Raw genomic sequence first — 13,693 nt, 5'->3', positions numbered from 1 at the left:
AGGAATCTTGGTTATTCTCTTTCTCTCTGCGTGTGTGTGTGTGTGTGTGTGTGTGTGTGTGTGTGTGTGTGTGTGTGTGTTGCATGCACTTATATATGCATATTTGCTTGTGTGTGGGCATATATGTGGGGGTGTATGTACTTGTATGTAGAAGTCTAAGGCTGACATTGAGTATCTTGTGTCTACATCTCTTCACATGAACAATTCTAGTATGGCTAGTCAGCCTGCTACGAAGATTCAGTCTCTGCCTATTACATGCTGACGTTACAGGTGGGTTGTGAAACCCAACTAGTTCATCCATGGCTTCTGGGCATCCAAGCTCTGGTCCTCATACTTGTATGGCAAGTGCCTTAGCTACTGAGCCTTCTTCCTAACCTGTTACTCTTTTAGATTGCAAAACTCAAGGTGATAACTGCTAAACAGCATGGCTGGTAGAGTAAGATGGCAGCCAGGTGTGGCGATGCACAGCTGCAGTCAGGTGTGGTGATGCACAGGTGCAGTCAGGTGTGGTGATACGTGAAGTCAGGTGTGGTGATGCACACGTGCAGTCAGGTGTGGTGATGAACACGTGCAGCCAGGTGTGGTGATGCACAGGTGCAGTCAGGTGTGGTGATGCACAGGTGCAGTCAGGTGTGGTGATGCACAGGTGCAGTCAGGTGTGGTGATGCACAGGTGCAGTCAGGTGTGGTGATGAAAACATGCAGTCCAGGTACTTGAGAACCCATGCGTTCAAGGTCAGCCTGGGCAACATAAATAGACATAATAAATTAAAACAAACACAAAGCTAGGCCTCAAATCTAGATAAGTGCCTTCAGACTTCAAACCTCAATCATCTTGCCGCTGGAAGTGAAACTGCTGCCATTCGTGGAGACACCTGGGAGTGGATACTAAAGGCACGTTTTGCTTTTAGCATTGCACAGGGCACATGTCTGTGTTTTGGACAGATGTCACTTTTGACTTTTAAATGAGATTTCAAAGAAATAACCATGGAGTAATACATTTGTGTCATGATTCACACAACAAAACCACTTGCTAGCTTTTAGCCAGGCTGTTCTGCATTCTTGTGAGAAAAAAAAAAATTCTTCATTTCTATTTTCTCTCCCTCCTGTAGTAAATTTTCGTCTCTCTGAAAACATCCCTGTTTATTGATTACTTTTGAAAAATGCCTTTACTGTATATAATAACCTCGGCTGTGGTTTGATTTCCCAGTACATTGGAGGAGCCTCTACTGCCTCCCGTACCACAGTGGGGAGGTCCGCGATTCTTACTTTCATTCCTCTGTGTGCCGTGAGTCCAACCCCCTACTTTGGTTGCCTTGATGGAAATGTTTCTGCTTCATCTTTTTTATTTTTTAATGTTTAACACCTTTTGCCTTTTCTGACAGCGTAGCTGAGGCTGTCTCTGAATGTCTGACCCTCCTCCTTTTAGCCCCCCGCCCCCACACACACCAGTACAGGGACAGTAGGCATGAGTCACTGTGCCCGGTTCCTTTCCCTTTCATTCCCAGCATTTCTAGTATGATAGATGAAAATGGGGGTTGTGTTTATCCTGATTGAGAGTCCTGAGATTTTGGGAATTGTGATTTAATAGCCATTTTGAGAATAATAATTTCTCACCTCTCTTCTTGCTTCCTCTCTTCTTCTTCTTCTTCATCTCCACCTCCCATCAATGTGTTTTTAGTCTTTCATTTTGTTGTTTTTTGTTTGTTTGTTTCTTGCAATTTTTTTTTTTGAGACAAGGTCTCTCTCTGTGTAGTTGGGGCTGTCACGGGCTTGCTATGTAGACCAGGCTAGCTTCCATCTCACAGAGACCCTCCTGCCTCTGTCTCTTAAGTGCTAGGATTAGAGGCGTGCATCACCACACCTGGCTAGTGTCTTTTACTCTTGGAACTCCAGTGTCACCAAATTGCCCATATGACACCATCTCATGGCCTCTTTTCTTTTGTATTTTGGAATGAGTTATTTCTATTCACCTGTTTTCCAGCTTGCTGATGGCTTCTTTGGCTGTGTTGTCTGTTGATGGGCTGACTGATGAGAGATTTGTCATTTCTGTTACCATCTCCACTATATCCTTTCACCTTTTCCTCTCTCCCCCTTCTCATTCACTTCTCATTCACTTTTCAGTTATTGGGGGAGCAAACCCACCTCCTCACGCTCGCTAAGCATGCACTCTACCACTGAACTGCACCCCCAGTCCCATTCAGTCCTGCCTTGTGTATCTCTTTGCTGAGATCGTCCATCTAGTCATGAATACTGCCCATGTTCCCACTACAGCCTATAACCTATTAATCAGTTATTTTTCATTTCCTGTCTGACAGTTGCAACATCTGGGTCACCTATCAGTTTGCCTTTATCACTTTGTTTCATAACGGTAGGTCATTTTTCTTTCTTTCTTGGGTAACTCATAATTGTCTTCCATGTTGGACATAATATATAAGACAGTGAGATTGGGGTAAATTGAGTTTATGTTCAGATACAAGCATAGCTCTTTAGTCAAGTTGCTAATGGAGAGGTCAATCTGGTCAGGGGCTGAGGTGGAGTTTATATTTTTCAGTGATTGCTCTGGTTGCCTTTTGTGGACCTTCAGCTTCAGGTGTCTTGGGCATTACCTGTGCTGTGATAGGGTCTGCTTTTCCAGAAGTTTTTTTCTTCTTCTTCTTTTTTCTTTAATGTCTGTGTTAGCTTTCCTGTGGCATGCCTGACATGAACAACTTAGAAACAGGAAAGATTTGTTTCACAGATCTGGCTTACAGTTTCAGAGATATCAGTTTGTTATTGTGGGGAAAGCCTTGTGGAACACAAGTTTTCATCATTACAGTCAGGAAGCAGACATATGATCGGAAACAGCCAGGGCAAGAGACAGACACCATGCCTTGCTCATATACAGAGTGTGACATTAAATTTGACTCAGGATAAAATAGGAAACCTTGATAATCTTATTCCTAAAGAAGAAGCCAGACCACTTGACACTAGAAGCCTTCCTAAGTAAAGGAATGTTCTCATTACTTCATGACATATAAAATATAAGATACCTATTGAAATCAACAAGTAAAGTTATTTACAGATACTGATATGATTGGCTGTTTAAAGACCTGGAAAAATGACCAGGAAAGGAGTTGAGTAGATTAAAACTAAAATTCAAAACCATTATTCCTTACCAAAGTGGAACTTCATTTGGTACCCTGATAGTGCCTACACTGTTGCTACTCAGTGTTATCCATGGCCAGCAACCTCAGTGTCACCCTGAAGCTCATAAAAGGAATTCCAGCTGCCAGCCAGATCTGCTGAATCAGAATCCTCACTTCAATAATCAGATAGAATCCCAGGTGCCAGCCTTCCCTCTGGCCCATAGTCTGTACTTCAATAATCACCAAGTGATTCAGTGTTAACTTTAGGAAGCTTGATCCCACTCCTGTTCCAATTCTATACCCAACTGTTCTAGCTGCTGTGATCTATCTGTTCTCAAAAAAATTTTAATCTCTTTTATGTGTGTGGGTGTTATGCCTGCATGCATGCCTCTGTGTGTGTGTGTGTGTGTGTGTGTGTGTGTGTGTGTGTGTGTGTGTGGTGTATGTGTACATGTCTATGGGTATGCTTGCTCATGAGCATGCATGTGGAGGTCAGAAGCTGATGTTAGGTGTCTTCCTCAATCCCTTTCTACCTTTGTTTTTGTCCTCATGTTTGTGAAGCAAGGACTTCATCCTCTGAGCCATCTCCCCAGCCCACTGTGATCTGAATACCTCCGTGTGTGTGTGTGTGTGTGTGTGTGTGTGTGTGTGTGTGTGTGTGTATACACAATCCTCTGTGCTTTATATTATGCATTTAGAGTTGGTAGTCAGAGTCAGTGAGATGATTCATAAAGACACTTGCTGCCAAGCCTGATGATCTGAGCTCAATCTCTGGAATTCACAGTGGAAGGAGTATTGACTCCTACAAGTTGCCCTCCGATCTAACCTTGACACACACTGTGGCATGTGCACATGAATACAGCCACACACCCAAGTCTCTGCTTGTAAATAAATAAATTTCAGAGAGAAGTTATTCTGAGACACCATCTACAGTAGCTATCAAAGGCACAAGAGAAAAAGGACAGAGGTTAAGAACCCTTAAGGGGACACTGTTCCTCAGTAGCTCCGCCCCAACTAGGCCATCATCTGCCTCTACCTTGCTGCAGGCTCCACGAACTCCTGGCAACCCTAGACTTCCTCTGCATCCTAGGTTTTGCAGCTGTTGGTGGGATGGAAGGCCTGAAGGACCAGTACTTCTCAGCCCTGGCTAGTAACCGGAGTGAGAACAGCAGCTGTGGGCTGCCCCGAGAAGATGCCTTCCACATCTTCCGAGACCCAGTGACCTCTGACCTCCCCTGGCCTGGGATCCTATTTGGAATGTCCGTCCCATCTCTCTGGTACTGGTGCACAGATCAGGTATGAGAGCTGACTGACTCCCTGATGCTTCTTTGCCAGGCTGGCTGACTTCAGTGGAGTGACTTTGCTGTGTGTGTTCCTCTGTCCCCATACCCCCATTCCTTCCATCCTCTCCTCTACTCAGCCTGATGTTTTGCTTCTTACTCTTGCAAATGCTAATGGTGAGTCTGGAGCTGCTGATTTTTGCAAAAGGGGGAACTTAACATACCCTGCTTGCCTGGGAAGAGTCAGTCATAAACTCAATCGTATGAAGGAGATGATACATTTCATTTCATGATTTGCAACGCACGTCATTTGTCCAGCAGACACCCCAGATGCGCCTCTGGGTACTTGAGCAATCTGGAGCCCATATGGAGCTGCCCTGCTACTGCCTGGGAGAGACAGAGAGATGATAAATAAGCATCTCCTGTGAGACATTAAAGGGTGTCACCTTTTAAAAAGGAGGGTGAGGCAGAAGAAGTCCGAGAGTGAGGGAAATGCAATTTAAAATAGGGTTGCAAGAAAAAGTGGCTGAGGAGGGACCTGACCAAAGTTGCTCTCTGACCCCCTCCCCCCACCCCCCACAAACAAAAACAAAAGAACCACTCAATTGCTACAATTTCTATCGTTTTCAGAATCTGAAAGTCACAGACTGCTAATGTCCCGGTCATGACCAGGGCTTTTGTGAATTCTGAATGGATGAATCCCTTGAGTCCCAACACTTGTCCCCGGGCTCAATATCTGTCACTATTTCTGCAGTTGTATCTTTAGAGAGCATTCTGTGTTTAACTGTGAAACCTCTGGAAGTCATCTGATGAGGTTCAGGCTCTTCAGAGAAATAGGCCTCAAAGTGGCATCTCTTTTGCCTCATATTTGTGCACAGTGTACTGTGAAATCTAACAGAACTCAGGGGAGTGGTACAGAGGTGAATAAACCCCATCTCTGGACATCTGTAGCTGAAAGTTTTCCTGTGCCCGCCCAGCTCCTACGGCCTCGTGGTCCTGCAACTGCTCAGACCCAGATGAACACACAGAAGCTTATATTAATTGCGAACTGTATGGCCTACTGGCTCAGGCTTCTCGATAGCTAGATCTTACATCTTTTTTTTTTTTTTTTTTTTTTTTTTTTTTTTTTTTTTTTTTTTAAAGATTTATTTATTTATTATGTATACAGAAGAGGGCGCCAGATCTCATTACAGATGGTTGTGAGCCACCATGTGGTTGCTGGGACTTGAACTCAGGACCTCTGGAGGAGCAGTCGGTGCTCTTAACCTCTGAGCCATCTCTCCAGCCCTAGATCTTACATCTTAAATTAACCCATTTCTATAAATCTGTACTTTGCCACGTGGCTCATGGCTTACCATTATCTTTACATCTTGCTTCTCATGGCTGCAGCTGGCAGCGTCCCCTCTGTTCTGCCTTTCTCCTTCCTCCTCTCTAGTTAGAATGTCCCACCTATCCCTATTCTGCCTCACCATTGGCCAAACAGCTTTATTTATCAACCAATCAGAGCAACATATTTTCACAGCATACAAAAAGACATTCCCCCATCAGACATCCTTCTTATTAAGGGTGTTGATTGAGTGAAGACTAAATTTAGTAAGGAAAATAATAATTTAAACACAAAAGGATATTTTAAAAAAGCCCTTCCATGCCTAGAAAGCTAGAGACAAATTATGGCAATTATTATCTATGAGAAATTACTATGTGTTAGATGCTATCCTAAGTATTCCAAATGCTTCCGCTTTACTTAATTTCTTGCTTTTTGTTTTTGTTTTTCAAGACAGGGTTTCTCTGTGTAGCTTTGTGCCTTTCCTGGAACTCACTCTGTAACCCAGGTTGGCCTCAAACTCACAGAGATCTGTCTGCCTCTGCCTCCCGAGTGCTGGGATTAAAGATGTGTGCCGCTGCCACCAACACCGCCTGGCCTGCTTTACTTAATTTCAAAACAAGCCTAGTATTAGCCCCATTTGGTCAATGAGAACCCTAAGGCTAGAGGTGACACCCGGTGCTCAGATTCACACAGCCAGGCAGTGAGGAGACAGGATTTGAACCCAGGCTGGCTATCTCCACCTCTAAAGTGCATTCTGTAGCCAGAGCTAAATGGAAGGACTCATCCCACACCATTGGAAGCCCTTTCTCTTTCTCTGCCTCTCTGTTTTCCGAGGTCACTTCATTCTCAGAGAGCCTTACCATGTGACGTCAGGGTGCAGACTGCCAGTCCGTGTCACCTCCACAGTTAGCAACCCCACCGGAGGCTCTCCTTGCAGGTCACCTCTTTCCTTTGCCCTTCTAAGCATTTATTCACTTTTATTTTATGTCTATGTATGTTTGCCGGAATGTATGTCTGTGTACTGTGTGTGTACCTGGGTACCTGTAGATGCGAGAAGGCGTCAGATCCCCAGGGACCAGAGTTACAGATGGTTGTGAGGCAGCAAGTGAGTGCTAGGAACCAACCATGGTTCCTCTAAAAAGAAGCCAGCACTCTTAACCGCTCAGCCATCTCTCCATCTGCCCTTTGCCTTTTTTTTTTTTGTTAAATAAGAAGTTGTTCTACTGAGAGATTAAACTGGATTGTCTTCAGTACATGCTTTTACCTAACTCTGGTAGCCAAAGAAGTGGATTAATTCTGGAGTGAACTGTACCTGACAGGGTCTGTATATAATAGGGAGGGGACAGTGATGGCCACCCCAGTTGGACCTGGGATAAAGGTGAGGAGAAATGCTTTCTTATAAGCAAGGCAGGCAGACCCAGGCCTCAGTTCCACCAGGGCTACTGCGAAGCTACACAGGGCCAGCGAGCAAACCGTCCTCAGCTTCCAACCCCTTCACCCTGCTCCAGGTGATTGTTCAGCGGAGCCTGGCTGCCAAGAACCTGTCTCATGCCAAAGGAGGTTCCCTGATGGCAGCGTACCTGAAAGTGCTTCCTCTTTTCCTAATGGTGTTCCCTGGTATGGTCAGCAGAGTCCTCTTTCCAGGTGAGCAGGTTGCTGGGGGCAAAGGTCGTCTGTTTGTCCGCAAGTCTCAGGCTCTAGGTAATGTTCTCAATGTGTCACTCAATGTCCCACAAGAGTAGGATTAGAGTCCCGGCCTGGTGACTAGATAGAGGGTTCCCATCCATCTATTTACTTCATGCTGCTGTCCAGCACTGACTCAGCAGACAAGACCCACTGGTATTCCAAGATGAGGGAGTGGATGCTTCCTGGGAGTCTTCCACTGTATCTTCAAACCACAAACTAGTCCAAGGTTCTGTGGTTCCACACGCTTACTCCCACAAGACAAGTCATGTGCCCATGCTTTAGGGCTCAAGCTCAGTGTTCTGGTAACTTTGGCCTCCTGTGACAGGAAATATCAGGGGACATAAATAACTCTACAGGAGTGCATGTACACACACACACACACACACACACACACACACACACACATGCAGGAGCTTATGTGGCCTAGGCTGGGCTTGAACTTATGATGCTCCCATGTCTGCCTCTCAAATGCTGGGATTACAGGTGTGCACTACCATGTTTGGCTAGCTTTTTCTCTTTCAATGCAGTCAAGAGGCTTCTACATATACATAAACAATACTTCGTAGGTGATGTGACCAGGAGTCTCTGGTGTCAGGAGCTGGTGATCTGCACAGAACAAACCTGTTTCTTCTTTAAGCAGTGAGCATTCCTCTGTAAGCACCAAGACCATAAATCAGATCCTCCCAGAAAGCATCCTCTTGTTCCTCATCCCCACAGGTTATACTAGTGGTTCTCAAGATGTGGGTCGTGACCCCACTAGGGTTGCGTATCAGATTATGTGACATTATGACTGATAACATTAGCAAAGTTACAGTTATGAAGTCGAAATGAAAATTTTGTGGTGGTGGTCGCCACAACATGAGGAATTGTATTAAAGGGTCACAGCGTTAGGAAGGTTGAGAACCACCAAGTTATAGATGCAAAGGAAGAGTAGGATGGCTGGGTAGTAGTGGCTCACACCTTTAATCCCAGCACTCGGGAGGCAGAGGCAGGTGGATCTCTGTGAATTTGAGGCCAGCCTGGTCTATAGAATGAGTTCTAGGACAGCCAGAACTATATAGAGAAACCCTGTCTCAAAAAAAAAAAAAAATAGGGTGAATGACCATTCATTAGCCAGTCCAGTTAGGTGGAAATCATTCAGAATCTTTAGGAATTAAGGGGGAGTTGGGGGAAGGACACCGACCATGGTGTTGAATTCTGAAAGCTTGCCTCTTTAACCCAGATGGGGATCATGGGTCATGTCTCCACGCAGGGGGCACACAGCTTGGGAAAAGCGTGAGGGGGCAAGATCTGAGATCTTGGCTTCTTAGTGACTTGATGGAAAAGCACGTGACTGCTGTAAAGCCTGACAGATAACAACAGGCATGGTTTAAAGGGACCACACTGACTGCGTGCCTGCTAAGGGCAAGTCCCTGTGGACAGAGAGGTGCTGATGGTGGGCTCTGTTCTAGAGGACAGACAGGGGCTGGTGGTGGGCTCTGTTCTAGAGGACAGACAGGGGCTGGTGGTGGGCTCTGTTCTAGAGGACAGACAGGGGCTGGTGGTGGGCTCTGTTCTAGAGGACAGACAGGTGCTGGTGGTGGGCTCTGTTCTAGAGGACAGACAGGGGCTGGTGGTGGGCTCTGTTCTAGAGGACAGACAGGGGCTGGTGGTGGGCTCTGTTCTAGAGGACAGACAGGGGCTGGTGGTGGGCTCTGTTGTAGAGGACAGACAGGGGCTGGTGGTGGGCTCTGTTCTAGACTACCTGTGCTTGAGCCTCAGCTCTGCCACGCAGGAGCTACGTGGCCTTGAATACATCATTTCACCTTTCTTTCCTTTGTTTCCTCATCTGTAAGATGGGTGGGGATGAGGTCTGCATCAAGCAAACTTGTTACATATAAATTCTTGGTTAATTAACAGGTAACAATGTTATTGAATGGTGTGTTAATTATCACAGGGCTGCTGGAGTCAATTAAAACTTAGTTGAAAGGCCGGGCGGTGGTGGCGCACATCTTTAATCCCAGCACACTGGAGGCAGAGGCAGGCAGATCTCTGTGAGTTCGAGGCCAGCCTGGGCTACAGAGTGAGTTCCAGGAAAGGCACCAAAGCTACACAGAGAAATCCTGTCTTGAAAAACAAAAACAAAACAAAAACTTAGTTGAACCAATTAATTTCACCAAGGTGAACAATCTCTCTCTGTCTCTGTCTCTCTCTGTCTCTGTCTCTCTCTCTTTTAGTGTGTGTGTGTGTGTGTGTGTGTGTGTGTGTGTGTGTGTGTGTGTGTGTGCAGGCATGCGTGTGTGCAGCAATGGTTGATCTCTAGCACTCTCTACCTTACTTTCTGAAATGGTCTTACTGACCCTGGAGCTCACTGATTCAGCTGGACTAGGGGACACTGAACCCCAGGGATCTGCCTGTCTCTGCCTCCTCAGCTCTTGGATTACAGACCTGCACTGTGCTCAGCCTCATATGGGTGCTGGGCACCTGAACTCAGTCCTCATGCTTGTGAAGCAAGCGCTTTCCCAACAGGCCACTTCCCTGGCCCCGAACATACTCTAGGAAGAACACTGCGTTCTTCACTGAACGTGTAAACTTTGCTCCAGTCAGGTGTCGCATGCTTGAAGGTTGCATTCTTAGCAGGAAAAACCCTTTGTAGTTAATGGTTAAATGTCCGTGAGAGGACCCTGCTCCTTCTCAGTCTGCGTGGAGAAGGGGAGCTTCCCCAGAACAGAGTGAGGCACACAGGTTTAAACTTCAGCAATGGGAGGCTTCTGGGCTCCAGCAGTGAGAATGTTGAGTGTTTTCTTCTCCGCTGGTTTCCTCAAAAGCCCTTGATTTTTCTGAGGGGTGGAATGTGTATGTATGTGACATATGGGTGGATAAGTTTTTGCGTGTGTGTGTAGGCACACATACATATGTGTGCATGTACATGTGGTGGCCAAAAGATGATACTAAGTGTCTTCCTCAGTTGCTATCTTATTTTAGTAGAGACGGGGCTTCTCAGTGAACCTGGAGCTCACTGATTGGCTAGGATGGCTGGCCAGTGAGCTCCAGGGATTCTCCTATCTGCTTTCCTACCCCTCGTTCCTATGCTGGCATTACCAGTGTGCCCCACGGTGCCAAGCTTTTCACATGGGTGCTGGGAGCTCAACTCTAGTTCCCAAGCTTGTTCAGCAAGCATGTGACTGACTGAGCCATCTCCTGAGCCCAGTCTTAACCCCAGTCTTAACCCCTTCTGAGGGACACACCCCCAATGACCTCAGGACCTCCTACTAAGCTCCGCCTCTTAAAGGGCCCCCACCACCTCCCAATATTGCCACACTAAGGACCAAAACACCCAACACATGAACCCAAACCACACCCTAGCAACAGCAGAGGTGCACTGTGGAGACGAGCCAGAGAACCAGGATGGGTGGGCGACTTCACACTGGAGAGACCAGAGAACCAGGATGGGTGGGCAACTTCACACTGGAGAGACCAGAGAACTGCTGGGGAGAGGAAAGAACTGAAAAAAGATGCAGAAAGAAGGGGCTGGAGAGGTGGTTCCTACCGAAGATCTTAATGCATTTCCAGAGGACCTGAGTTCAGTTCCCAGCTCCCAGGCTGGGCAGCTCACAACTGCCTGTTGTAACTCCAGCTCCAGGACACCCAATGCCCCTTTCTGGCCTCTGTGGACACTTGCATTCACGAACACAAGACCATACACAGACACATACATGGACATATAATTTGAAAATACAGTATTTTTTCTAAGAGAGAAAAGATCCTCAGGGTTTGAAACTCACAATGAGCTTGAATCTAACATGAGCAGTGGGTGGCACCAGAACCCTAGAACAGCTGTGGGAGGCAGGGGAGGAGGGGGGTTGAAAGTACCGACAGGGCCGGCATGCATCTCAGTAGCAGTGGAGTGGGCACCCAGTGTGCACAAAGCCCTGAGTTCTGGATCCAATGCCAAGAAGAAAAAAGTTAAGCATTTTTTAAAAAGTATCATGGAGGGACTTCACTGTAGATCACTGTGAATCACTGTCCCCATAGCAGCTGAGAAGATGAAGTCTGAGGTAGGACTCTACCCATGACTGGCTATTAGGTGTCACAGCTCTCTTTGGGGTCCAATGAAAATGGTGATGTGTTTTTACTATGTCATGTATGATCACACTTGGGCTGAAGTTTTAATGTGCATTATCTCAGGCAATTGTCATACTCTTTTTTTCCATTGACATTATTATTATTAGTAGTAGTATTATTATTAGGTTTTTCAAGACAGGGTTTCTCTGTGTAGCTCTGGCTGTCCTGGAACTTGCTCTGTAGACCAGGCTGGCCTCGAACTCACAGAGATCCACCTGTCTCTGCCTCCTGAGTGCTGGGATTAAAGGCATATGCCATCACTGCCTGGTTCCATTGACCTATTTTTTAATCGTTATTTGTGTGTGTGTGTGTGTGTGTGTGTGTGTGTGTGCGCGCACACATAGGCATGCAAGTGTGCCATGTCACCTGTGTGAGGTCAGAGGACAACTTGCAGGAGTCAGTTCTCTCCTTCTATAATATTGCACATTAGGATTGAACTAAGGTCATCGGGCTTGCCGGCCCTTCATTTAACTTCTGAACTGTGTGTATATGGGGGGTGGAGTGGGGGCAAGTGTGTGTGTGTGTGTGTGTGTGTGTGTGTGTGTGTGTGTGTGTGTGTGTGTGTGCGCGCGCACGCATGTGCACACGCATGCGTGCATGAGTGTGCATGCATTATGAAATTCATGTAGAGGTCAGAGACCACACATGGGCTTTGGTTCTCTCCTTCCACTACATGGGATCTGGGGATCAAACAGGTTGCCAGCCTTGTCAGCACTGACCAAACATCTTGCCAGCCCCGTCGTTCTAACCTTATGGAACAGTTTCTTAGCAGTGTGGTTTCAGACAGCAGTCATGCTAATGTTACGAGGTAGTTATGTCATCACCCAGTTCTATAGATGGGCAGCAGGAGCTCAGAAACCTGAAGGGGCATGGAGTTGAGGCTCTTTTCTATTTCTCTCAGCTATAAGCTCATAGACCCTTCTTTTGGTGCTGGTCTGGTTCTGGCACAATTGTAGCCAGGCCCGGGCTCAGGACCTGTCTGCCTCACTTTGGGCTTACATTTCCTCCATAGATCAAGTGGCCTGTGCTCATCCTGACATCTGCCAGCAGGTCTGTAGCAATCCCTCTGGCTGTTCAGACATCGCATATCCTAAACTTGTGCTGGAACTTTTGCCCACAGGTAATGTCCCCTCACCCCTATACTTAGTCTCCTGGACCACCTAGAAAAGAGGATAGTGCCTGGGTGCTGATCTGAGGTAGGGACAAGATGTAAGAGCTACAGGCACCCAAAGGCCAGAATTTGGGAGGCCCACAAAGTCTTGTCTGACTACCCCACCAGCAGGTCTACCTCAGAGCTGAACCATCGGGATCAGCTAGCTTTAGGCCTGGGGTGACAGGGTCACAAGAGAAGGCAGAAGCTGTCAGGAGAAAGCCCAAGGCCTATAGACCTCCCTTCTGCCCCCAGGACTCCGTGGGCTCATGATGGCTGTGATGGTGGCGGCTCTCATGTCCTCCCTCACCTCCATCTTTAACAGCGCCAGCACCATCTTCACCATGGACCTGTGGACCAACATCCGGCCACGGGCATCTGAAAGGGAGCTCATGATTGTGGGCAGGTAAGGCCATAGAGAGTAGTGAAAAGCCCGGACACCTAGCAAGGAGGGAATTGAGCTCACAGACAGGCAAAGCCAATGTGCCCAAGCTTGCTCAGCCTCTGCTGTTGACAACAAGGAGCAGGAACTCCGCATGAGTTAGTCATACATTCAAGAGATGTCCTGTGAACACCTGCTGTGTTCTAGGACTTAAAACAGTACTTTAGAGCCAGGCGGTGGTGGTGCATGCCTTTAATCCTAGCACTCGGGAGGCAGAGGCAGGCGGATCTAATCTCTGTGAGTTCGAGGCCAGCCTGGTCTACAGAGCGAGATCCAGGAAAGGCGCAAAACTACACAGAGAAACCCTGTCTGGAAAAAACAAAAACAAACAAACAAACAAACAAAAAACAAAAAAAACCCCAGTACTTTAAAAAGGTTCCAGTATTTAAAATCAGTCCTCTAGTAGTAGAACACAGAACTAAAAGAAGTGTGTCTGTTGGCATGGTGCTGGAAGTAGGGGAAGGAAAAGTCAAGCAGACAATCAAAGCCCTGATGAGTGTTCCAACTGGGAATCAGGAGACCTAGACATTCAGATGGGAAGCACCAATCTGGGTTGGGATCTGGGGGATGGTAGGAG

The 13,693-nt window shown here is 46.8% G+C and overlaps 1 protein-coding gene across 5 annotated transcripts in view; it reads left to right on the top strand.

Moving 5' to 3' along the window:
* Positions 1-13,693, top strand: part of Slc5a11 (solute carrier family 5 member 11) — a 59,496-nt gene that overhangs the window by 34,783 nt on the left and 11,020 nt on the right. For all 5 annotated transcript variants that reach the window (XM_052712323.1, XM_052712321.1, XM_052712322.1 and 2 more), the window contains 4 exons: positions 4,218-4,423; positions 7,243-7,378; positions 12,537-12,644; positions 12,930-13,080. In XM_052712323.1, coding sequence (XP_052568283.1) covers positions 4,218-4,423; positions 7,243-7,378; positions 12,537-12,644; positions 12,930-13,080 — 601 coding nt within the window. The remainder of the gene's footprint in view (positions 1-4,217; positions 4,424-7,242; positions 7,379-12,536; positions 12,645-12,929; positions 13,081-13,693) is intronic.

This window comes from Peromyscus californicus, unplaced genomic scaffold, assembly GCF_007827085.1.
Source record: "Peromyscus californicus insignis strain IS unplaced genomic scaffold, ASM782708v3 Scaffold_4__1_contigs__length_199733344, whole genome shotgun sequence".
Classification (NCBI taxonomy): Eukaryota; Metazoa; Chordata; class Mammalia; order Rodentia; family Cricetidae; genus Peromyscus; species Peromyscus californicus.
The sequence above is the reverse complement of the archived record's forward strand: the minus strand, read 5'-3'. Positions and strand labels throughout refer to the sequence as shown.